Source organism: Bubalus kerabau, chromosome 7 (assembly GCF_029407905.1).
Source record: "Bubalus kerabau isolate K-KA32 ecotype Philippines breed swamp buffalo chromosome 7, PCC_UOA_SB_1v2, whole genome shotgun sequence".
Taxonomy (NCBI): Eukaryota; Metazoa; Chordata; class Mammalia; order Artiodactyla; family Bovidae; genus Bubalus; species Bubalus kerabau.
The window spans coordinates 88,795,281-88,821,744 of NC_073630.1; the positions used below are offsets into that span (position 1 = coordinate 88,795,281).

The following is a 26,464-nucleotide window of genomic DNA, read 5'->3' on the forward strand; positions in this document are numbered from 1 at the left end:
TCAAAGATTTTCAGAAATATCTCAGTTGTATAATATGAAGCAGGTAGCAGTTGCTATATTCCTAATTCCACAAATATTCCACTGTTAAATGAGTTAAAATGGATGAAGGCAAATGACTTTCCATGGCTTTAGGTAAAAAGTGATGCTGAGGCTGGATGGATAGTAAAAACAAAGTGTTACTGGACTCAAACATGAAACAAAGAGGAGCATCTTTTGATACAATTCCAATTATTGAATAGCTTCTATAGCAAGATAAAACTATAGAATTCTACACCAAAATAGAGTAAAAATTCTGAATATCTACAAAATAATATGGTTACTATGAATAGACTTATTGTTTTCTTGTAGCTATGCACAACCTGTGAAACAGTTAAATTCAAAGATTTCAGTATAATTTTTGAATTAAAATGATAAATTTCAATATATACCCTATAGCTTTATTCTCACTGAGGATTTCACCAGTTTTATTCTTGGCATGACTTATTTCTAATTTGTAAACAGGTATAAAATCTCTTGAAAACAATTTTGATGCTAAATTGTGAATTGTTGTTTTGTCACAGGGGAAGCTCATCATAACTCTTTTGTGCTGGAATAAACTGGAGGAGTTCCATCTAGGGGCATAACGCCTTCAGCTACTCCCTTTTTTGCTTCTTTCCTGTTTTAGCAAACTTGCGGTAACAAAAGAGAAAGCATTTTGTGGTGACAAATACAACAGTTGCCACACAGGCCAGCAGGAACCCGATCACGTCCAGAGAGTGGTACTGGAACCAGGTGAGGTTGTGGGCTGCTGGCCGCAGGTGCTTGGCTCCTTTGTGGCGCATGACAAACTCAATCCAGAAGACTGCTCGGTCCAGGGGCTTTATAGGCTGATTGCGTTGAATGGTGGATAACCACATAGCCTTCTCTTTGTAGCTAAAGGAAAAGCAAAGAAACATCAATTTATAAAATGAGCTAGCTTGTGGGGCAATTGTTGTATTTGTTACCACCAAATGTAGTGAAACAAATATACTCACGAAGGATTGTTAATGACTTCCTTCAATGCGTTGAGCAGATCTCTTGATGACATTGTTTCCAAGTCCACTCTGACAGCTGCTCCCTTGGCCTTCACTCCCACAATGTTATCAGGTTGATCAGCAAACAAAGGAAGGCCCACCATAGGGATCCCATGGTAGATAGCCTCATAAATGCCATTGGTTCCACCATGAGTTATAAAGGCTTTGGTTTTTGGGTGACCTAGAATTGAGTGAATTTCAGTAAAATTATTAATTAAAAGTCTTAAAAATAAAATGAGAAATGAACATTATAAAGCAACTGAAATAAGCAGTGTCTTTTAGATAACATATGAAACTGTATTTAAATTGCTTCAGAACTCAGAATAAGAAATCCCTAAGTCTGCTGGAGAGGTAAGTGAAGACTTCATAAAGAGAGATGTCACTTGAACTTCACAAATGAATCCGAGATTGGTAGGTGAAAAACCTGAAAGGGAATTCTGGGTAAAAGAAAACATTTTTGAAACAAAAACAGGGAGGGCATGTCAGAAATATAATCTCTAAAACAATAATGAAACCATTTAGTCTGATAGGAAGTGTATCAAGGAAACAAGAAGGGTAAATGGGAGTGGCAGTGGAACCAGAGGAAGGAAAAGCTGCAATTTATCTTGAAATGTGTGATCGCTTGATGTAAAAGATATGGATGTTTTCTGATAGAAAATGGAATGCCACAGGTAATAAAAAGAGGAACTCTTTTTTTTTTTTAATTTTATTTTATTTTTAAACCTGAAACACTGTGTTAGTTTTGCCAAACATCAAAACGAATCCGCCACAGGTATACATGTGCTCCAAGTATCATTTAAAATATCCCTAAGGAGTGCTCAAAATTCTCCAAGCCAGGCTTCAGCAATACGTGAACCATGAACTTCCAGATGATTAAGCTGGTTTTAGAAAAGGCAGAGGAACCAGAGATCAAATTGCCAACATCTGCTGGATCATCGAAAAAGCAAGAGAGTTCCAGAAAAACATCTATTTCTGCTTTATTGACTATGCCATAGCCTTGGACAGTGTGGATCACAATAAACTGTGGAAAATTATGAAAGAGATGGGAATATCAGACCACCTGACCTGCCTCTTGAGAAACCTGTATGCAGGTCAGGAAGGAACATTTAAAACTGGATATGGAACAACAGACTGGTTCCAAATAGGAAAAGGAGTACATCAAGGCTGTATATTGTCACCCTGCTTATTTAACTTATATGTAGAGTACATCATGAGAAACACTGGGCTGGATGAAGCACAAGTTGGAATTAAGATTGCCGAGAGAAATACCAAATACCTCATATATGCAGATGACACCACCCTTATGGCAGAAAGTGAAGAAGAATTAAAGAGCCTCTTGATGAAAGTGAACGAGGAGAGTGAAAAAGATGGCTTAAAGCTCAACATTCAGGAAAGTAAGATCATCACATCTGGTCCCATCACTTCATGGGAAATAGATGGGGAAACAGTGGAAACAGTGTCAGACTTTATTTTTCTGGGCTCCAAAATCACTGCAGATGGTGATTGCAGCCATGAAATTAAAAGACGCTTACTCCGTGGAAGGAAAGTTATGACCAACCTAGGTAGCATGTTAAAAAGCAGAGACATTACTTTGTCAACAAAGGTCCATCTAGTCAAGGCTATGGTTTTTCCAGTGGTCATGTATGGATGTAAGAGTTGGACTATAAAGAAAGCTGAGTGCTGAAGAACTGATGTTTTTGAACTGTGGTACTGGAGAAGACTCTTGAGTGTCCCTTGGACTACAAGGAGATCCAACCAGTCCATCCTAAAGGAGATCAGTCCTGAATATTCATTGGAAGGGCTGATGTTGAGGCCGAGACTCCCATACTTTTGCTGCCTGATGTGAGGAGCTGACTTATTGGAAAAGATTCTGATGCTGGGAAAGATAGAGGGCAGGAGGAGAAGGGGACCACAGAGGATGGGATGGTTGGATGGCATCACCTACTCAATGGACATGAGTTTGGGTAAACTCCGGGAGTTGGTGATGGACAGGGAGGTCTCGCATGCTGTGGTTCATGGGGTCGCAAAGTGTCGGACATGACTGAGTAACTAAACTGAACTGAACTGAAGGAGTGGAAAAGATAGGTGTAAGGAGGGAATTCAGAGACAGAACAGTGCACAGAGTTACTTAAAATTTCACAGTGAAAAGTAATTATAGCCAAAGTAAACATATCTTGCTTCTGGATGTGAAGGATGTGACCATGTATAATACAATGCTGTTAAATTTTCTCCTTTTCCCCCCCACCTCTGGGGTTGGAAATAGCAATGAAGGAATAAAGTTTTCTTAAACTCAAAGAAATGTTGGATGTTTGTTTCCTATTGAAGTAGTATCACTCTGCTTACCTGCTCATGTTTTCAATATTTTTCGGCCAAGTCTTACCAAGAAGGTCGTTTTGGGGGATCCACTTATACAGACGAGTATTGGGCCCTAGGGTATCTGGTTTCTTGCCATCATATCTCCATAGAACCTGTTAAGGTAAAGGAAATACCTTATTCCATGAATTAAACTTCAAAGTCATAATGTTAAAATTTTAAGCAAATAAAATTTAAATGCCTCTGTATAACAGATAAATAAATCTGAGCGTAAGGCCTTAATTGATAATAACTGCTAATATACTACTTAATATCAATACCTACATTTGATGTGCTCATTTTTAGGTTCAATCTGAGATGGAATGCAATCATGTCACATATGATGACATAGACAAATAGGTTTTCTAACTTCTGTCTTGTCTACTCACCTGAAACTGTAGAACACATGATCCAATAAAATTTTTCTCAGTTTATGATTTGCTTTAAAAAATACTTACAAATAACTAAAAATATATTTTGTGTACAATTAAAAAATTCTTTTTATTTAAGATAATAACATTACATAAAAGAAATATAAAATTCAAGAATATTTGTTAATAGAATGTATGAAAATTTGAAATCTGAACTATTGCAGAAAATCTAAGTTTTGCTATACTTTTGTATTTTCAGTTATTCAGCTGGTCCTCAGAATATCTCATAATTTAGACTCTATGTCAGAAAATGAAATAACATTTTTGAAGTAAACTTTAAATAAAGCATTCCATGAACTTGTAAAAAAAAAAAAAGAAATTTTTAGATGATCTAGTGCAGAAAGACTATGGCAAATTACTAATAAACCACATATTTTTGTTTTAGTTTGTATTCTAAATCTCATTTTCAAATTTATTCACCAATTTCTTTTTAACTGTTATAGAAGTGCTTATTTATATCCAAATGTTAATACAATTTATTTTATTAGAATTTTACAATTTTTGATTGCAAAGAAGAAAATGCACGCAATCTGCAAACTAAGAGAAATGCTCTGCTTATTTATAGTTTATTAATAATAAGTTAACTAGGGCTGTCTAGAAAATATAACTTCATTCATATTACAAATTGTTAAACACTACTTCCAAAAAGAATGACAACTGCAATTTTTTTTTTTTTTTACATGAATCCAGATTATTGGAGAAAGAAATGGCAACTGACTCCAATAATCCCACCTGGAGTATCCCATGGACAGAAGCAAGGTGGGCTACAGTCCATGGGATCATAAGAGTCGGACACGAAATTGACTAAACCACCACCACCAGATTATTACCACTATTATTATACTAGGCTTGGAAATGTTTTACCTTTAGAAAAAAAGAGTCGGTTGGTAATTTGTAAGGGACAACAAGGCTGTTGAAAAAGTTTCAAAACTGTGTCACTAAAGTTATTCAACTGACCCTGAATGCTTCAACAATGAAGCAGAAAGCACCGACAGCATTGATTAATACGGTCTCTAGGTATTATACGCAGCAAAGTAAGGACCAGTTTTGTAATTCCAAGCTATTCTCATAATAGATTATAATTTATTAGTGTTTAACTTTTATTTGCTCTGTGAATGTAAAGTAACTTACTTTTTCACAGAAAATTAGCATAAACAATTAAGAGAAGCCAACCTTTCTCTGAGTAGCAGCCTAGAAAGCAAACTGATTAGATCTGTTCCAAAACTTAGGGAATGTAAAAGGGACCAGGAATTCCTGGCAAGTACAAACTGCAAGAATCACTTCAAACTTTTATCAGTATTGCTTAATATTATTGAGAGGCTACATATACCATGAAAATTCAACTCCTGAGAACATCTGTGTGTCGTGTCTTCAGGAGTCCTTCGGGAAAATGGGCAAATAACAAGACAGAATTTAGTGATTTCTTTTCCTGTGCACACTACCATTACAATACCAAAATTCACGCTGCATCTCTTAAATATTTTTCTTTGTGATTACAGTGTTAATCCAAATTTAATGTCAGTTGAAGACATTCTATGTACTGTTCTACCATCTACCATATATATTTTGTTTTTTATATATATAATCAGATAATTTGGAGATATCTTAATAGTTTGTCCTTCTTGCATAATATATCTGTAATCAGGCTTTTTACAGAATTTAATAGTTTCCTTAAGTACTCATCCACTGTTAATTTACTTTACGTATTTTTTGTGGAATCTGGGCAAGAGCTGATGCAATTACATTGACTTTTTCTTCTGTTATGTTACTGATCATCTTCCATTTCCTGTGAAAAAGAATTTACTCATCACTCATCGTGAGAAACAACAGCATAGCAAACAGTATTGAAAAGTTTGCCAAAAAAGAAAAAAAAAAAAAAAAACAACTAAAGAGACAAAATCAGATATAGTCTAGAAATCATTAGTCACTTTTTTTTTTTAATATCATGGTAAAATGAACACAACATAAAATTTTACCATCTTAATCATTCCTATGTGTATGGTTCGATAATGTTAATTATATTCACATTGTGCACCAATCTCCAGAACTTTTTCATCTGGCAAAGATGGAAATCTGTACCCATTAAGAAACTCCATTTTCATCTTTCCTCAGTCCCTGGCAACCACTACTCTACTCTATATTTGCACAGATTAGTCTAGATACTTTTTTCAAGTTGAATTGTACAGTCTGTCTTTTCACCTCTGGTTTAATTAACTTAGCATAAGATTCATTCATGTTGTGACATGTGTTCAAATTTTCCTTTAAAGACTAAGTAATACTCCATCTTTTTGTATCTACAACATTTTATTTATTTGTTTATGGACATTCAGTTGCTTCACCTCTTGGCTCTTATAAATAGTGATTTCATGAATATGGTGTGAAAACATCTCATTGGGATCTTCATTTCAATTATTTTCAATATATAACCAGAAGAGGAGTTGCCAAATCATATGTATCGGCGCTAGGCTTCAACAGCACATGAAATGAGAACTCCCAGGTGTACAGGCTGGATTAGAAAAGGCAGAGGAACCAGAGATCAAATTGCCAACATCTGTTGGATCATAGGAAAAGAAGGGAATTCCAGTGAAACATCTACTTCTGCTTTATTGACCATGCTAAAGCCTTTGACTGTGTGGATGACAACATACTGTGGAAAATTCTTAAAGAGATGGGTATACTGCCTTACCTGCATCCTGAGAAACCTGTATGCAGGACAAGAAGCAACAGTTAGAACTGGACATGGAACAACTAACTGGTTTAAAATTGGGAAAAGACTAACTCAAGACTGTATCTAGTCACTCAGCTTATTTAAGTAATAGACAGAGTATACCATGCAAAATGACAGGCTGGATGAAACATAAGCTGGATGAGTCATAAGCTTTTGATATTGGGAGAAATATTAACAACCTCAGATATGCAGATGACACCACCCTAATTACAGAAAGTGAAAAGGAGCTAAAGAGCCTCTTGAGAGTGAAAGAGGAGAGGGAAAACACTGGCTTAAAACGCAACATTCAGAAAACTAAGATCAGGGTATTTGGTCCCATCACTTCATGGCAAAGAGATGGGGAAACAATGGAAACAGTGAGAGACTTTATTTTGGGGGGCTCCAAAATCACTGTGAATGGTGACTGTAGCTATGAAATTAAAAGATGCTTGGAAGGAAAGCTGTGACCAACTTAGCATATTCAAAAGCCAAGACATCACTTTGCTAACAAAGGTCCATACACTCAAATTATGGTTTCTCCAGTAGTCATGTATTGATGAGAGAGTTGCATTATCAAGAAGGCTGAGCACCAAAGAACCGATTCTTTCAAACTGTGGTGCTGGAGAAGACTGTTGAGTGTTTCCTGGATGGCAAGGAGATCAAACCAGTCAATCCTAAAGGATATCAATCCTGAATATTCTTTGGAAGGACTGATGCTTGGGCCAATACTTTGGCCAGCTGATGTGAAGAGTTGATTCAATGGAAACGACCCTGATGCCGGGAAAGATTGAGGGTGGGGGGAAGGAATGACAGAGGATGAGCTGGTTGGTTAACATCATTGACTCAATAAACATGAATTTGAGCAAGCTCCAGGAGATAGTGAAGGACAGGGAAGCCTGGCATGCTGCAGTCCGTGGGGTGGCAAAGAGTCAAACACAATTTAGCAACTGAATAGAAAGAGTAACCTGTATTGACAGGTTTAAATTAGGAAGTGTGTATTATTCTTACCACATACTATATAGTTAGTATATAAAGTGATTTCCTTCCTGCCCTCTTGATTCTGGAACATGCTAACTTCACATCTTTGACTTTGGTCAGTTGTGGTACTCAATATTAAACACCAAAAATTCATTTTAGAAAATTTTGAGGAAACGCCATACTGTTTCTGAAGGTGAAAGTGTTAGTTGCTCAGGCCTGTTTAACTCTTTGTGACCCCATGGACTGTAGCCCACCAGGCTCCTCTGTCCATGGAGTTCTCCAGGCAAGAACGCCAGAGTGGTTTGTCGTGTACTTCTCCAGGGGATCTTTCCTACCCAGGGATCAAACCTGGGTCTCCCCCATTGCAGGCAGGTCCTTTGCCATCTGAGCCACCACAGAAGCCCCTACTGTTTTTAGTAATAGCTGTCTTTTTTAACAGATGACATCCCTGAAGTCCTTGGGAAGGAAATGGATGAGATGAGATCAATTTCTTCTATTATGTGTATTTGTATAAACGTGTTTGTGTATAAGCGGGAAATGAGATAGAGCCAATACACAGTGGTGACAAGGAGATTCTGTGAAACAATATTATAGAGAGACTCTTCATCAGTTATGCTATTAATTACTAATAGATTCTTGGAAATTTACAGTGCAGGGTTCATTTCACCTCTAATTCTTTATTACTATAGATTTACTAAATCATTTATTTATTTCAGACAGATTTTCTGAAGAATTATTTTAAATTTTAGTTTATTCATTATGATTTCATTTTCCTTACTGTGAGCACTAAGAAAAATCCATGATTCAAATTTATGTCTGTCATTCTCTCATTTTCTTACATGAAACTTTGTCATAATTTCCTCAACTCTGTCTCGCTAAATTACTAATTACTGCTATTGAAGAGTCTGGCTTATAGTTTGAAAGTTCTATGAAACCGTCCTATGAATCTTATATATAACCCAGAGATATGCTTGAATAGCAAAGTCAGACACGATTTAGCAATTGAACAACAACAGCAATGCTGGAGCAGTTACATTTTTGAGTTACCATATTACTTGGTTTGTTTATATATGACATCCTTTGTCATGAACTAATATTGTATAATTGATGTCACAGTAGAACATGCTATGTATGTAACAACTGTGAGGGAACCTAACATCATCACCTCAGTCCCCCCAGGAGCACAGTGGGAGAAATACCCTTTGGCCTTCTGCAGTAGAGGTGTGGTCACATTTTAAGTTCACTTCAAACTAAATAAAGCTCCTCAGAAGTTCAGTTCAGTCACTCAGTCATGTCCGACTCTGTGACCCCATGGACTGCAGCATGCCAGCTCCTAGTGAATCCGTATTTTCCTGCAACTGTTTCTGAATTATTTTGTCTTGTGATTCTTGACTCCACTTCATTTTTGAAAATTGTTGCATTTTATTCTACTATTAACAGAGAAATTCCACATTTCTCAATATACTGTATTACAAAAAATATAAATGAGCAAAATTTTCCTGGATATTTGATATAATCCATGCACTCACCTTTTCTTATTTCTTTCTTCTGTTTTAAATTCACTATTATTTTCTCTCTTGAGATAATGACTGAACTCCTCTATCATAGAATATATACTTTCTGATCCTAATTTTTGGCATAAATTTTTTTTCAAAACTATTTTTAACAGAAAAAAGAAATAAAAAAATGTTCAGACTTTAATATTGCAGACTACATATTGTTTAGCACATTTTTCAGAATTTAATTTCACCCTAATGATATCAGTCACAGTGATAAGGTCACTAAACTTTCTTATGTCTCACATAGTGCATCCAAGTAATGTATGCATTCTAGTGACATATAGCAGGATTTAAAGTTACTTGTCTTCAATGTTTTGTCTCAATGACTTGCTACCCAATGGTGCTTCATCTATACTCTGAAAAATGCATCTGTTTGTTATTATTATAATATATTCTCTTTTCACAAATTAATTACTGATATGTACTGGCCAGTCTCATTCCCTGATAATTTTTATGAAAATAATATAGTCTTATTGCAAAAAAAAAAATGCAAAAGCATAGAAAATTAAAATAAGAATATATTTACTAAACTCTCTATCCAGGAATTCCTTAGTTTCAAATTCACATGTTTTTATAAGAAATTGAAATATATCTTAAACAGAAAATATTATATAATTTCAGATCTATAACTTGATTTGATAATTTATATTTTATAATGTGATTTCCATTTTATTATTTATTGAAACTCTATTTTGTCTAGTAATTATCATTACTTTTTGTGGTGAGTATTATTAAGATATAGTCCCTTGGAAAATATGATGATTATAATATTATACTGTTGTGTATATTCACTGTTCTGTAGTTTATGTCTCTAGGACTTATTTATTACAAGATGCAAACTTGTACCCTTAAATATCTCTCCTATTCTCTTGTCCTTTAGTCCTTGGTAATCTTTATATTACTTCTGTTTTTACAAGTTTGGCATTTTTAGATTCTGGGTCCAAGTGATATCATACATTGTTTTTTCTGTTTTTTCAAAAAGATAAATAAAACTGACAACATCTGACTGTATTTACCAAGGAAAAAGGATTCAAAACATGAAAATGAAATAGGAGACATTACAACTGATATGACAAAAATATGTAGGCTCATAACAAACTACTATGATGAATTACATGATAACAAATTATACATTGGAAAAGAATAGACAGCTTCCTAGAAACACACAATCTAAATAACCAAGACTGAATCAGGAAGAAATAGAAAATCTGAACTGTCACAATGAGTAAAGATATTGAATCATAAATCAAAAATCTCCTAGCACACAAAGCTCAGAACCAGATGCATTCACTGATAAATTATATGAATATTTAAAGAAAATTAATGTTAGTCCTTCAGAAAAGTCTTCCACAAAATTAAGGGGTTGGAGGGAACCTTTTCAAACTCATTCTACAAGGCCAGCATTACCCTGATACCAAATAGATAAGCACATTACAAGAAAAAAACTACAGGCGAATATCCAGACTGAATGTATATGCAAAGATTATCACTAAAATATCAGCAAACTGAATTAAAGAATACATTTAAAAGATTATATACCATCACCAATGGAATATTTCTCTGGGATGTAATATGGTCCAATATACCCCAAAATACTTGTAATACATTGCAATAATAGAATGAAATATAAAATAACTTGGTCATTTTAACAGATGTACAAAAAAAAAGCATTTGAAAAGATTCAGCATTCTTTCATGATAGAAACCCTCATTTTTTAGGTATAGAGGGAACATACCTCAATGCAATAAAGGCTATAAATAAATAAATAAATAAATATATATATATATATACACACACACACACACACACACACACACACACACACACACACACCCAAAGCTAACATCAGAGAAGACAATGGCAACCCACTCCAGTACTCTTGCCTGGAAAATCCCATGGACAGAGCGGCCTGCTGGGCTGCAGTCCATGGGGTCGCTAGGAGTCGGACACAACTGAGTGACTTCACTTTATTTTTCCACTTTTATGCATTGGAGAGGGAAATGGCAACCCACTCCAGTGTTCTTGCCTGCAGAATCCCAGGGATGGGGGAGCCTGGTGGGCTGCCGTCTATGGGGTCGCACGGAGTCCGGCACGACTGAAGCGACTTAGCAGCAGCAGCAAAGCTAACATTATCCTCAATAGTGAAAACTTGAAAGCTTTTTGTGCAAGACCAGGAACAAGAAAAGGATGCCACTCTTACATTGATTCAACACTGTACTAGAAATCCTAGTTAAAATAACTAGGCAACACAAAGAATAAAAGGATTCTTAATCAGAAAGGAGGGCTTCTCAGTGGTAAAGAATCTTCCTGCCAATGCAGTAGATGTACAAAATGCAGGTTCAATCCCTGGGTCAGGAAGATTCCCTGGAAGTGGAAATGGCAACGCATACCAGTACTGTAGCCTGGAAAATTTCACGGACAGAGGAGGCTGGTTTGGGTTGGGGGGGGGGTGGCCTATAGTTCAGAGGGTTTCAAAGTCAGACACAACTGTGTACTTGAGCACACATGCATGCAAACAGAAAGAAAGAAGTAAAATTGTCAGTTTTTTTGCAGATGGCATAGATTTTAGCACAGAAAAAATAGATTTAACCACAAAACTGAGCTAATCAGCAATTCAGTAAAGTTGCATGATATAAAATCAATATAGAGAAATCAGTTACATTTGTATGTACTATTAATGGAAAAGCTACCCCATGTACAATAGGACCAAAAATAAGAAAATAACTAGAAATGTAACCAGTAAAGTGAAAGATCTTTACAGTGATAACTCCAAGACTTTGTTGAAAGAAATAGAAGAAAACATAAATAAATGGAAAGACATCCTATGTTCATGGATCAGGATATTAATATTGTTAAAATATCCATGCTACCCAAAGCCAAAGGCATCACACCTCCAAATTTCAAATTATAGTACAAAATTGAAGTCGCTCAGTCATGTCCGACTATTGTGACCACATGGACTATAGCCCGCCAGGTTCTTTCATCCATGGGATTTTCCAGGAAAGAATACTGGAGTGGCTTGCCATTTCCTTCTCTAAAGGATCTTCCCAACCCAGGGATTGAACCCGGGTCTCTAGCATTGAAGGCATATTCTTCACCAGCTGACCCACAAGGGAAGCCCATCTACTTTGCTAAAGTAAAAGGTGATATCATTTAAAGCAATATGGTACTGGCCTATAAATGCAAACATACCCGTGAAGCATAATACAGGGTCTAGAAAAAATCCCTGCATATATAGTGAACTAAAATTCAACAAAGGAGCCAAGATACCCAATAGGGAAAAAATAATCACTTCTTTTACTTCTGAAAAACCTGAATAAACATAGGCAAAAAAATGAAATGATACCCCTACCTCACACCCTCAAAATATTACTTCAGATTTATCAAAGACTTAAGCATAACACCAGATACCATAATACTTTTAAAGAAAATGTAGAGATGATCTTCTTAACAGTAGTCTTGAAAGTGATTGTTTTTGAATATGACATTAAAAAAAAATCAACAAGTGGGACTACATCAAACTTAAAAGCTTCTTCACAACAAAAGAAACAATCAACAAAATGAAAACACAAACTACAGAATGGGAGAAAAATTTCACAATTACATACTGAGTGAGGAACTAAGGTCCAAAATATATATAGCACTCACAAAACTCAGTAGCAACAAAAAAATCAATTAAAGAATAGGCAGATAAACAAAACAGACATTTTTCAAAAAGACGTCCAAATAGCCACCAGTTATCAATATCACTAATTATCAAAGAAATGCAAATCAAAGTTAGAAAGTCTACACCAAGAAGAGAAAAGTGTTAATGAGAATGTGAAGAAAAGTGAATGCTTTTACACTGGCAATGGGAATGTAATGAACCCAAAATCTATAAGCATTTTTACGACTTGATGCATTTTGTCAAATATCCTAATTCTTTAAAAAATGCAGAAATTTTCTAGAATCCAATAATTACTGGAAAAGTTAGTAGTGTGAATAAACACTTTCCTTATGCAATTAAGTCCTCACAGTCATTAGTTGGAATTAAATCTTGTTTCTTCAGCTTGATAATAATAGCAAATATTGCTAATTTATCATGATTATACTACTATTCATGTTTCCCTTCATTTTTCTTCCTCCTCTCCTAACCTCCCCTCTTACTAACATTATCACTTTCCTGAAATGAAAAAATGGAAATTTCAAAAACAGGGTTAGATAGCACAGAGCTTTCACTATCTTATCTCAGCCTTTGGACTCTGGGAAGGTTACTATAGGTAATCCAAGCAATTTGCAATTAAAACAGATATTACATGCTGCTATATCTAAAATGGATAACCAGCAAGGACCTAAATGATAACATAGGAAACTCTGCTCAATATTAAGGGGCAGCCTAGATGGGAAGGGAGTTTTTGGGAAAATGGAGACATGTATGTGCATGGCTGAGTCCCTTTCCAATAAAATTGGAGTCAGTTTAAAAAACAGAGAGAGAAAAAAAAAAAACAGATATTGAATTTTACCCTTGAAAAAGATATCAATTTCATTTTGCCACCAATAAAGAGTAAACAAAAACGATCTATTAAGGGTTCACAGGACCTCCTTGGTTGGCCCAGTGTCTAAGAACCCTCCTGGCAGTGCAGGGAATGTGTGTTTGATCCCTGGTTTGGAAAGATCTCACATGCCTCAGGGCATCCCCAGGGGCAACTAAACACGAGCACCACAACTACTGACCTTGCAAATCTACAGCCTGCAAGCCACCTCGCTGCAACTAGAGAAAGTCGGTGCAGCAACGAATACCCGGTATGAATAACATTTAATTAATTTTTTAAAAGAGACCACAAAACAGTTGGCTAAAGATTACTTGCTTTCTATTTATGTCTTAAGTCAATTTAAGACTAGATTCTTGCTTTCTTTCATAAGGAATATTACCCTATAAATAGAATTCCTTATATTTTGAAACTACAGATGGTTTTAGATTCAATTGGTAGAAATTGTGGGCCCCCCTTTTTTAAAAAAAAAATCTGTGCATTATTTATGGTTCTTATATATGCAGGGTAAATTTTCTCTGGGTACATTCTGTTAAGCATCTATGATGTTGAGACCTGCATTCCTTAAGGGAACTTTTACTGAGGTTTTCTAAAGGGTTCTGGATAAAACTCATGAGAGTCCCTTGGACTGCAAGGAGTCATTTCCAGTCAATCCTGAAGTCAATCAACCCTGAATATTCTTTGGAAGGACTGATGCTGAAGCTGAAACTCCAGTACTTTGGTTACCTGATATGAAGAGCCAACTCATTAGAAAAGACCCTGATGCTGGGAAAGACTGAGGGCATGAGTAGAAGAGGACGACAGAGGATGAGATGATTGGATGGCATCACCTATTCAATGACATGAGTTTGAGGAAACCGCCAGGAGATGGCAAAGGACAGGGAAGCTTGGTGTGCTGCAGTCCATGGGGTAGCAAAGAGTCAGACATGAATGAGCAATTGAACAACAAGAGGATTAGTGTAGTTAGATGTTTTCTAACATCTGTTCTATTATGATAGATGGAGTTATCTCTTTTATGCTGTAAGATGTAAACCGCTGGGATTTCAAATGAAGAAAGGTTTAAATGCTGATGTGAAAGCAAGTAAGGGTTGGATTTAGCTGCAGATTACTAAGGTGTACATTTATATTGTTGAAGAAGATTTTTCATTTTATCTAGAGCCCTGGTAAGGAGCCTCAATACTTAACAAAAAATTTTTACATCTTGCTTGTCTGATTGCCAAAACCTTTAAATTCTTAATATTAAAAAAAGTTTAAATGTCAATTAAACTTTATGTAAAGTAAATTTTGTTGAATTTATTGAATTATGTTTATACCTTTTAATTAAGTGAACTTTTAAAATTTTCTTTTAAAAGATTCCATGAGATATCTATTCTCTGACAGTTTGCTGAATAATATAATCTTGATGATTAGGAATATCATCTCAATTTCAATTAGAAATTAGATCTATGTGGCTGGCACACATTGGATTATTGACAGTATGTTATAGTAACAAAATAAAAATAATTAAAATAATTAATATTTCTTCTGGATCACTGAGTATGGGCCAGTGACATTTTAGATATTTCACATGTATTAACACATTTTTTCCCTCAAGGACAATATGAGGTTGGTGTTATTATTATAAATTAGTGTGGTTATATCTCTATGAACATTTTTGTCTAGTTTTCCATCACTGCCTATATCTTGCAACAACTTACTAAATGGTGTCCCTTTCCACTATTGCCCCTTTACAATCCAACCCTGTGACTATATCCTGTGATTGTTTTTTTTAATGTGATCATCTCTCCCTTTTCTTCACCCTTTTAATTTTCTCCCTTATGTCCTAGTAGATGTGCCAAACTCCTTATAATTATGTGTCTGCAACCTAACTCTCCAGCATTTTCTGCCTCTTTACTCAGCCTCTTCCTGTTTAGACTGAACTTGGACTTCTTGGGAACTGACATTCCTATGCTTTTCTTTTGTATCTTCCTCTACCTTCAGTTCAGTTCAGTTAAGTAGAGTTCAGTCACTCAGTCATGCCCAACTCTTTGCGACCCAATGTATTTCCTACTTTAGCATTCCAGTCCCCTATAATGAAAAGGATATCTTTTTTGAATGTTAGTTTTAGAAGGTCTTGTAGGTCTTTATAGAACCGTTCAACTTCAGCTTCTTCAGCCTTACTGGTTGGGGCATAGACTTGGATTACTGTGATATTGAATGGTTGGAATATCAGAGATTGAACAGAGATCAATCAGAGGTCGATGGAAATGAACAGAGATCATTCTTGGAAATGAACAGAGATCATTCTGTCTAATGAGATTGTATCCAAGTATTGCATTTTGGACTCTTTTGTTGACTATGATGACTACTCCATTTCTTCTAAGGGGTTCTTGCCCAAATAAGTAGATATAATGGTCATCTGAGTTAAATTCACCCAGTCCCATCCATTTTAGTTTGCTGATTCCTAAAATGTTGATATTCCTTACCTTCAATTATTCCTGAGCATCCTTTAGATTTAACCTTAATTATCAATGCCTCCAAGATATTTCCAGGAGAAATATTAATAACCTCAGATATGCAGATGACACCACCCTTATGGCAGAAAGTGAAGAAGAACTAAAGAGTCTCTTGATGAAAGTGAAAGAGGAGAGTGAAAAAGTTGGCTTAAAGCTCAACATTCAGAAAACTTAGATGGTGGCATCTGGTCCCATCACTTCATGGCAAAGAGATAGGGAAACACTGGCTGACTTTATTTTTCTGGGTGCCAAAATCACTGAAGATGGTGATTACAGCCATGAAATTAAAAGACGCTTACTCCTTGGGCAGAAGGTTATGACCAACCTCGACAGCATATTAAAAAGCAGAGACATTACTTCGCCAACAAAGGTCTATCTATTCAAGGCAATGGTTTTTCCAGTAGTCATGTATGGATGTGAGAGTTGGACTATAAAGAAAGCTGAGCACCAAAGAATTGATGCTTTTGAACTGTGGTTTTGGAGAAGACTCTTGAGAGTCCCTTGGACTTCAAGGAGATCCAACCAGTCCATTCTAAAGGAGATCAGTTCTGGGTTTTTATTGGAAGGAATGATGTTGAAGCTGAAACTCCAATACTTTGGCCACCTGATGCAAAGAGCTGACTCATTGGAAAAGACCCTGATGCTGGGAAAGATTGAGGGCAGGAGGAGAAAGGGATGATGGAGGATAAGATGGTTGGATGGGATCCTCAACTCAATGGACATGGATTTGGGTGGACTCCAGGAGTTGGTGATGGACAGGGAGGCCTGGTGCACTGCGGTTCATGGGGTCGCTAAGAGTTGGACACAACTGAGCGACTGAACTGACTGACAAGATATTTTCTATGATTCCTGCTGGATGCTTCTTTGGCATTTTGGTCTTTCCTTATAGTAGCACATTTTATTATTTGTTCTCATTCTGTCTTTCTAGGTAGAGTGTCAGGTGGCAGAAACTGTGCCCACACCATTCCTCTGGATTTTAGCACTTATTTCTAGACTATGCTTGTCCCTTTTTATTTAATTCTTTAATGACTATATGATTCTCTATTATGTACTTAATTATCAAGGCCTTAGTTTTACTGACATAGTCTCAAAGTCTCCCAGGTATCCCACTTTATTTTGCAATGATAATGAAATTCAAGTACTTGTGTTGGTATGGAAATATATCAGTTTCTAACTGGAAGGTCACTTTATCCAGCTTCCCATATATGATTCACTGTAATCAAAATTCTAGAATTTTGTAAGATTATTCTTATTGAAAATGCAAAGTTAACAAAGCACAACAAAAAAGAGTAGGTGACCTGAGGCAGGGGTTTGGCAGGTTTGCAGTGGAGGCCTCCAACAAATTCAAAATTTGGAAGCACTGGGTGAGGAAATTCAAAATCCCAGTGGCTTCGAATAAGCCACATATCAGCTTTTCCAACTGTCTCTAATAATGTAGTGGGTCTTCCTTAAAGGAAAAGCAAAAACAAAATAACAGCAAATATTAGATCAAATGAGAATATTACCATGTGAATATATTAGGTAATATGGGGATAGGAATTTGGAATAATATAGGGAAAGATATTTGAAAGTGTATGTTCTTTGATAAAGCAAATATATATATATATGTGTGTGTGTGTGTACATATAATATGATATGATATAATGAAATATGATCTGGAAATGTATGCATACATTGAATAATATAATATATATTATGGAAAATGAGCTACACAAGTAAAAACAATTTCTAAATGCTACCTAGATACTTGCACTACAAATGTGTTTGTAATCCCTTAATCTACTTGTCTTCATTTATCAAGATATTTTATGAGGTTTCCAGTGACGTTTTAAGGTTGAAAGATGAAGTTTCATTAGTTACTTATATAATTGTTGGGAGATAGCCTAAGTGCCTCAATTTGTGGTTTACAATTTCCTGGAGTGTCCTGTACTAGTAATGGGCCACAAGGTTCTACGTTACCCTATGATTTAAGTGTTTCCATAATATTTATGGAATTGATGGGTCATTTTATATTTTCATTCCCTCATTTCCTTGTAAGAGACAAATCCTGTGGCTTTATCTTTATGTGGTCACCTTCCAAAGCACTTGGAAAATTAGGACTTCATGCTACCAATCAAAAAGATGACTTACCCAGTACTTCACTGTAAAACTCATTCCATGTCTTCTCATCAAATGTTTGGAACCAGAGGTCAAAATAAAGTACATATATCATATTTTTGACCCTTTCCATGAATGTCATGTGATCACTTAATGCTGAAAATATAACAGGCACATAGGATGGTGGGAATGAAAGTTTTCCACTATATTTTTCAAACAAATAGCCAGGTGAAAAACGGAGACTGTACACTAAAGGTATTCTAAGTATCTCAGTCAGCAGCTCACCACAGGGTCCAGCAGCTTCTGCAAGAAGGACATCAAACCCTGATTCCTGTAGTTTTGTCATAAGTTTCTTTTTTGAAACAACTTCTTTACAGATTTTCATAAGCATTCCAGAAAATTCAAAAAGTAAGCTTTTCAATTCTCCCAATGATGAAACATTTGTCCAAAATGAATTTTTTGCCATATATGTCCATTTCTCAATCAAATTCTTGACAGCATTCTCAAAATCATCTTTAGTTAAAGATACAGGGAAAATCTCAAACTTAAAAGCAGATGGTTTGTTGGCATCAGTAATAGTGGAAGCTGAAGATATTAGAACAGTCACCTCATGACCTCTCATGACTAGTTCATCCAGAACTGCCTTCATATTCATCCAATGACTAAATTCCACTGGCCACACAAGCACCTTTCCACAACTCCCAGAGCTAAAATAGCAAGTCAGCTGTAGTAGCAACAGAAGTGAGAGCCATTTTATAGACGTTATGCTTATATGCAGTACTTAGAAAGTACTCTATCCTTTTGGTATTGTTCATGCTTATATCCAAGGAGAAATCAATCAGGAAGTTAAAATGTAACTCCTACACTTCAAATAACTAAATTTTTTGAGTAGTCAGCACCTATGGAAATTAATTGAAAGGGCAAAGTGTAGAACATTTCATGATAATAAAGTGTTTAATATTGTTTTGTCAGTATTATCACTGATATAAAAGTCAATGATCTTGCACATGCAAGTCAATTATGTTATTAACATGTAAGAGAGAAATGTATAGACTACTGTAATAACAATAGCATGTGAGTGGATCTTGTGTCTGCAGTCTCCTTGACACTGAAGTAGATAAGATGACATCCATAAGTTGGAAGGTCAGGAGTTCCAAATACCTGTACCCCCCACAAAAACAATAAATGAACAAGTAGAAACCAATTTAAATTACACTGAGTAAGTTCTGGACTACAACAAAAATGGAGCAGAAACCTTTGCAGAATGCAAAAACTGAGGATGGCCATGTAGCAAAGCATGGGAAAGGTTTTTAACTAGATCACCGTCTCTTCCATTTCAGAGTAGCTTGACACCAGCAAGGATTCTCTCAAAGGGATTTCATCCCATGGAGAAAAGGAGAATAGAACTCTGGCAAGTCTCACCATCATAGACATTTGCAGTCTTTGCTACTGAGAACTTACAGTCTTTACCAGGACTGATTCCAGCTGACAGAGCTGCCCAGAGTCCTTGCTACTGTGTCCTCCTTGTATTTTGACAAGTCACTGTGGGGATACCTGGTCTTGGGGCCTTGTCACCTCCATACACCCCCATACTTTCCTTGATTGTGACCACAGTGCCCTGACATGTATGGGATGAGAGCTGCTGCTGCGTGCTCTGCCCCCAGCTTCTACCTTAGTTCTTGGTCTTATAACAAAAGCCATGCTGCTATTGCTTGAACCTGACTCTGTATTCCTAGTTGTAGTTTTGACTGGTTATTACTTAGTCTGAGCTGCTGCTGTTCTACAACTTACTCCTGGGTCCTAAATCTCAGCTTCACTTTAGCATTGTTTGGGCCACAGTGCTCCTACACTTTACCTCACTGTGCTAAGTCAGTGCTTTGCCCCACCACAACTGGGAACACACCACTGCTGCTCTGCAGTCCACCTCGTGGGTCCTGACATGTGGCTTTAACAGGCCATCACTGGGACCATGGTGCTACTACTCTGTGACTTCTCCTGAGGCCAGAGTTGGAAGTTTGACTCATCATTCCAAGGCTGTACTGCTATATGACACTGCACTCCTGGGCCTAAGCTACTGTGGAATTCCATCATATCAGGGCTTGCACCACTGCTGCATTCTCCCTACTCCCAGTGTTGCTGAAGCAAACAACAAACATAGACCCCAGTTCCATGGGAGAATTATATATGCTTGTACCTTCGAGACTGGTACAGCTGCCCCCCCCCCCCAGTACAGTTGTACCTCAGGGACAAAGCGATATAATTGTTCCATGTGAGCCTGACCTAAGGTCTTTGGCTCCCCTTCCTTTCTGAGTGCCAATATAAATCTCCTCAGTTACAACTAACTTCCATTGGCCAAAGAAATCAGTAGGACCTCAGAAGCCTTTATTGCCAAGTACCTCAATGGCCCTAGCCAACACTGGAGAAGGCAATGGCACCCTACTCCAGTACTCTTGCCTGGAAAATCCCATAGACTGGGGGCCTGGAAGGCTGCAGTGCATGGGGAGCTAAGAGTTGCACACGACTGAGAGACTTCACTTTCACTTTTTGCTTTCATGCATTGGAGAAAGAAATGGCAACCCACTCCAGTGTTCTTGACTGGAGAATCCCAGGGACAGGGGAGCCTGGTAGGCTGCTGTCTATGGGGTCACACAGAATCGGACACGACTGAAGTGACTTAGCAGCAGCAGCAACACTACCACTACCTGTGAGAACACTCTAGCTTTGGTCACAGAAGACCCATGCAGTCTGCACAGATGTTGATCTATGCTGATGGAGATGCAGAGAAATTATGCAGTCATGCACTCCCGAGAACAAAGATATTACATCCTACTCACCTAGCACCCTCACAGCCAACTTAAGGTGAAAATCTTTCCCCAACAAAGTGAGTTGAAAAAGACTGGAGAAGGTGACAGTTACCTCTAATACAGAGACATCATCAGAAGCAATCAGAAAAGTGGAAAAACAAGGAAAATTAACATTACCAAAGTGACAAACTGCTACTAATAGACCCCAAAGAAATATAGATCTACAAGTTACCAGAAAATAAGTCAAAGCAATTGTTTTAAGGAAGATATGTGACATTTTATAGGACATAGACAATTCAATGAAATCAGGAGAAACAATGCATGAACAAATAAAAAGTTTAAAAATGAGAAAGGGCTTATAAAAACAAATAAACAGAAATTATAGAGCTGACGAATACAGTGAATTTAAGAATACAACTGCTATCTTTAACTTTAACTCTTAAATTATTGCAATAAATTAAAATCCAATGAAGATTTTCAACAGTAGAGTCACCAAGAATTAATAGAAGGGAGAATACTCAAATTTGGGGACAGATCTCTTGATATTATCCAGAGATGGGGAAAAAAAGTAAGTATAATGAAAAAGAATAAAGTAAACCTGTGTGAACTGTGGGATACTATCAAGGAAAGAGTATTCACATTATAGGAATCCCAGAAGGAGAAGAGGGAGAAGAGCAGACAGAAAATTAATTTAAATAGTTAATGGATGAAATTTCCCAATCTGTGGAAAGCTGAGGACATCTAAGTACATGAAGTCCAAATATCCCCAAACAGATTCAATCCAAAGAGCTCTTCATTGAAAAGCATTATAACCAGGCACTCAGAATTCAGAAAATATAGAATTTGGGAAGCATCAAGAAAAGAAAAGACTCATCATATACAAGGGAATACTGATGAAATCATCAGTAGATTTCTCTGTAGAACCTTTTAGGCCAGAAGGAAGTGTATGTTGTACTTAAAGTACTCAAAGAGAATACCATCAACCAAGAATCCCTTGTTCACCAAGTCGTCCTTCAGAAATGACAAAGACTTCCCCAGACAAACAAAAGCTGAAGGAATTCATTGCCAGTAGACCTGCCTTAGAAGAAATGCTAAATGAGGTTCTTCAAGCTGAAACAAAAAGACATTAATTAGTACCATGAAAACATATGACAACATAAAACTTACTAGTAAAAGTAAACATATAGTGCAACATAGAATGCTCTAATACTGCAATGATAAACTCTATCATATAGATTAAAAACAAAAATGTATTAAAAATATCTGTATCTACAATATTTTATTAATGAATGCACAATACAAAAATATTTTAAGTGAGACATTAATAACATAAAATGTGGAGGGTGCCAGTTAATATGTAGAATTGTTTCATGAAATAGATGTTAAGATTTTAGTTTATATTAGAATGTTTTACTGTAAGACACATTATGAAAGCTTCTTGGTAATAACAAAGCAGAAACATAGTAACTACACAAGTCATAAAAGAATAAAAGTATACTACTCCCAAAACATCAATTTACAAAGTAAAACAGCAAGGGAGATAGAAAAGAAATTACAAAGAATCTGAAATCAATTCACAAAATGATGACATATGTTAATAATTATTTTAATATAAGTAGACTAAATTGTTCAATCAAAAGATATTGAGTGACTGAATAAGTCAAAAGAAAAAGACAAATCAAGATCTGACTATAATGCTTCTTATAAGAGACTCACTTAGGTTTTAAGGATACTCATAGACTAAAAATGAAATTATGCATAAAGATATTCCATGCAAAGGGAAAGGGAAAGCAAAAGAAAGTGGGGGTAACTTGTATCAGACTAAATAGGCTTTAAGTCAAGAACTCTAACATGAGACAAAGAAGGCCATTATGTAATGGTAAAAGGGTCAATTTTATGAAGTGTGTAACTACTGTTAATATATGCACCAAGTATAGAAGTACCTGAATATAGTAAAAAAATGTCACAGATCTGAAGGGAAAAATAACAATGCAATAATAATAAGAGACTTCAATATCCCACTTTCAACAACAGAGAAATCATCCAGGCAGAGAATGAATAAGAAAATAATGGAAATTATGAATGATGTGAAACTAGAAATCAAAAAAAAAGAAGGAAAACTGGAAAATTCAAGTGTAAATTAAACAGTGCCCCCTTGAACAATGAATGAGTCAAAGAAGAAATAAAAAGGGAAAAAATAATAACAAATATCTGTAAGAAAAATATCTCAAATAGCCTAACCTGAAATATGAGGAGTTAGAAAAAAGAGAATACGTTAGTATAAGGAAGGAAATATTAAATATCAGAGTAAAATAAATGAAATAGAAATCAGAAAAACAAATACAAAAGCAAGGAAACTATTGGTGACATTTCTAAGAAATCACAGCTGTAAATTTTTGTTATGGTTTGCATTCTCTTGTGTGTACGTATGTGTGTTAGTTACTCAGTCATGTCTGACTCTTTGCAACCCCATGGACTAGTTCTCCAGGCTCCTCTGACCATGGAATTCTCTGGGCAAGAATACAGGAGTGGGTAGCCATTCCCTTCTCCAGGGGATCTTATGAACCCAGGGATCAAACCCAAGTCTCCTGCACTGCAGGCAGATTCTTTACCATCTGAGCCACTAGAGAAGCCCAAAATTTATCAATTTATTTCCTTTTGGCTGCACTGGGTCTTTCTCTAGTTGCAGTGAGCAGAGGCTACTCTCTGGTTGTGGTGTGCAGCCTTCTCATTATGGTAACCTCTCTTGTTGCAGAGCATGACCTCTGGGGTGCTTGGGCTTCAGTAGTGCACCTTGCAGACTCTAGAGTGCAGGGTCAGTAGTTCGAGAGCATGGGCTTAATTGCTCTGTGGCATGTAGGATCTTCCCTGACCAGGGTTTGAACCAGTGTCCTCTGCACTGGCAGTCAGATTGCTAACCGCTAGACACGTGGGAAGTCTCTTCTCCTTCAGTATCTTTTGCTTTGTGTATTTTGATCTCTGATGTTAGGTGCATATATCTTTATAATTGACATATACCAGCTTGGATTGGGAGTGCAGTGAGGCAGCAACTATCAGCACAAAGCTTCCCTACCCTGTTTGTTGGCAAGCCAGCACATGTGCACTCTTTGAGAACAGATTCTAAGCTTCTCTAGCCCTTCTATCTGTCTCACCAGCCAAAAGGGCTTGTCTCCTCCACATAAGACCTCAGGACTGGGATGTACACTCTATGGCTCCACTTACTTAATCCCCAGGGTGAGGGTCTATCTCTGTAAACCTTCTCTTCCTTTCAGATCTGTTCCAAGGAGCAAAAGACCCAAACCTATGTTTTTATCCATTTTACCCAGTTACATGGTAATCTTTATTATATCATTAGTTGTTAAAGAGTTTTTCCAGTTTCCAATTAGTTTCCTGTGTGAACTGTTGCACATGAAGATATATTTTTGATATGTTTATGGGGAGGTGGTGATCTCACTGTCCTCCTACTCCACCATCTTAATCGAATCCTGTACCATAAATTTAATTCCTACATCTTTAATAAGAAATGTTATTTTCATTTACATTTGAAACATGTTATATTTAAAAATACATCGAGTAAATGTGAAGGCTAAAATTATTGTGGCAATTTTCTGATGCATTTACATGGTAACAGTTAATGCAAATTGCATTTCACTCTATACAGCAATTATTTTTACTGCTTAACGATGTTAGCACATTCAGTCTTTCATCAACTTCTTGAGGTAGTTAATACCAATTGTGTGCATAGCGCTGTTGTGTCCAACTCTATGGGACCCCATTGATTGTAGTCCACAAGGCTCTTCTGTCCATGAAATTTTCCAGGCAAGGAAATAGAGTGGGTTGCCATTTCCTTCTCCTGGGGATCTTCCTGACTGAGGGATAGAACCCGCATCTCCTGCACAGGCAGGTGGATTCTTTACCACTGCGCCAACTGGGAGGCTCAGTTAACATCACTACCTAATCTGTATCTCACTGAACAGCTGAAATAATGTCATTGATTAACTTGCCAAACCCCACATATGAAACTCCAGTACTTTGGCCACCTCATGCAAAGAGTTGACTCATTGGAAAAGACTCTGATGCTGGGATGGATTGGGGGCAGGAGGAGAAGGGGATGACAGAGGATGAGATGGCTGGATGGCATCACTGGCTCGACTGATGTGAGTCTGAGTGAACTCCAGTAGTTTGTGATGGACAGGGAGGCCTGGCGTGCTGCAATTCATGGGGTCGCAAAGAGTCGGACATGACTAAGCGACTGAACTGAACTGAACTGAACCGAACCCCACATAACTCTATAGTAGTTTTGCAGGGACTTAAATTTTGGCTATCTCTGTTCCAAGTGCAACCTCTAAATCATTATGGTATGGTGGTTCCCCTTTCTGGGGTACAGTTATTTTCAAAATGTAACATTGACTGTTAAATTTTAATTGTAATATTATGACAAAAATGTAATTATTGTTCCTGTTATGTATTAGTGCATATAATTTGCCCTTAAATATACTGGCTTAGAACAACAATAATCATTTTATCTCTCATAGTTGTAGGTGTTGGCTGGGCTTGGCTAGGTGATTCTTTTACATGGTGTCTCAGATGGTTACAGTCTTGTGATGATGGGTTGTAATCATCTGAAGGACATACCAGGTGATTTATTGGGGAAGAGTCAAACTGGTGGAAGCCTGGAATTACTATGACTTCTTAGGCATATCTGTGTCTCTCTCTACCAAATGGTCATTTTAATGGAAACTTTGGGTATGGTGAGTAGAGAGATGGAGAGTTGAGAAAGAAAGATAAAGATAAACAGACATAGACATAAAGACAGGGACAGAAAGAAAAATGGAGACAGAATGTGTTGTATTTTATAACTGAGCCATGGAAGTTAAGCTGAAACATTTGTGAGAGAGCAACCAGACTTAACTAAATTTCAACAGAGAGGAAATTACTCAAAGGGAGCTGTCATAGTACTTGTAGTTATGTCTCAAAAACACTACAAATCTAAGTATAGATGTACGCCAGCAGAAGTCCCTAAGCTATTGAAAATTTCATTTAAATATTGATCCTTAAACCACAATAATGACATTTTTGTGAGTTAAGATTTTACAACTATTGAAATTGTAAATACAGTGTAGTAATATATCTATTTATAATACTTAAAACATAAAATAGGTGTCCAAAAACAGCCCCTAATTTGATGTTGATATTATCCCAAATTTCTAGTCATTTCAAGTCTTGAATGAAACTAATACACTGATAGCATGATATTAAAATCTTAGAACTTAATATCATGAATTAATTTAAAGTTGCATAATTAATAAATGAAAATATAATTGTGAATGTCAAAAAATGAAATTTAGAGAATAAAATTTAAATTCCCATCATTGGAAATTCGATATATTCTTTAAGATCATTTCCTCTGTGGTTATATAAATTTGCATATATATAATTTTATTCCCAAAGGAGAGTGTC

General features: G+C 36.4%; 1 protein-coding gene across 1 annotated transcript; it reads right to left on the minus strand.

Annotated features, from left to right (window-relative positions):
• Positions 1-632: 632 nt before the first annotated feature.
• Positions 633-19,791, minus strand: LOC129657100 (UDP-glucuronosyltransferase 2B17-like). Its single transcript, XM_055587412.1, has 7 exons — positions 19,755-19,791; positions 18,486-18,980; positions 17,385-17,550; positions 5,534-5,621; positions 3,433-3,520; positions 1,014-1,233; positions 633-912 (listed from the first exon to the last, which is right to left on the minus strand). The coding sequence occupies exons 1-7, from the start codon at positions 19,789-19,791 to the stop codon at positions 633-635; spliced, it is 1,374 nt and encodes a 457-aa protein (XP_055443387.1).
• Between the last annotated feature and the right edge of the window lie 6,673 nt (positions 19,792-26,464).

Bases quoted from the DNA above. Each gene is read 5' to 3' on its own strand.
- LOC129657100 (XM_055587412.1), bottom strand. From the start codon at position 19,791: ATGGGGGTGTATGGAGGTGACAAGGCCCCAAGACCAG. The intron at 5,622-17,384 runs GTTGTGCTTTGT...TCTTTTTCACAG, and splicing joins CAGGTCACCTACTCTTTTTT to GAAATGGAAGATGATCAGTA. The intron at 3,521-5,533 runs GTAAATTAACAG...TTACCTTAACAG, and splicing joins TTCCACAAAAAATACGTAAA to GTTCTATGGAGATATGATGG.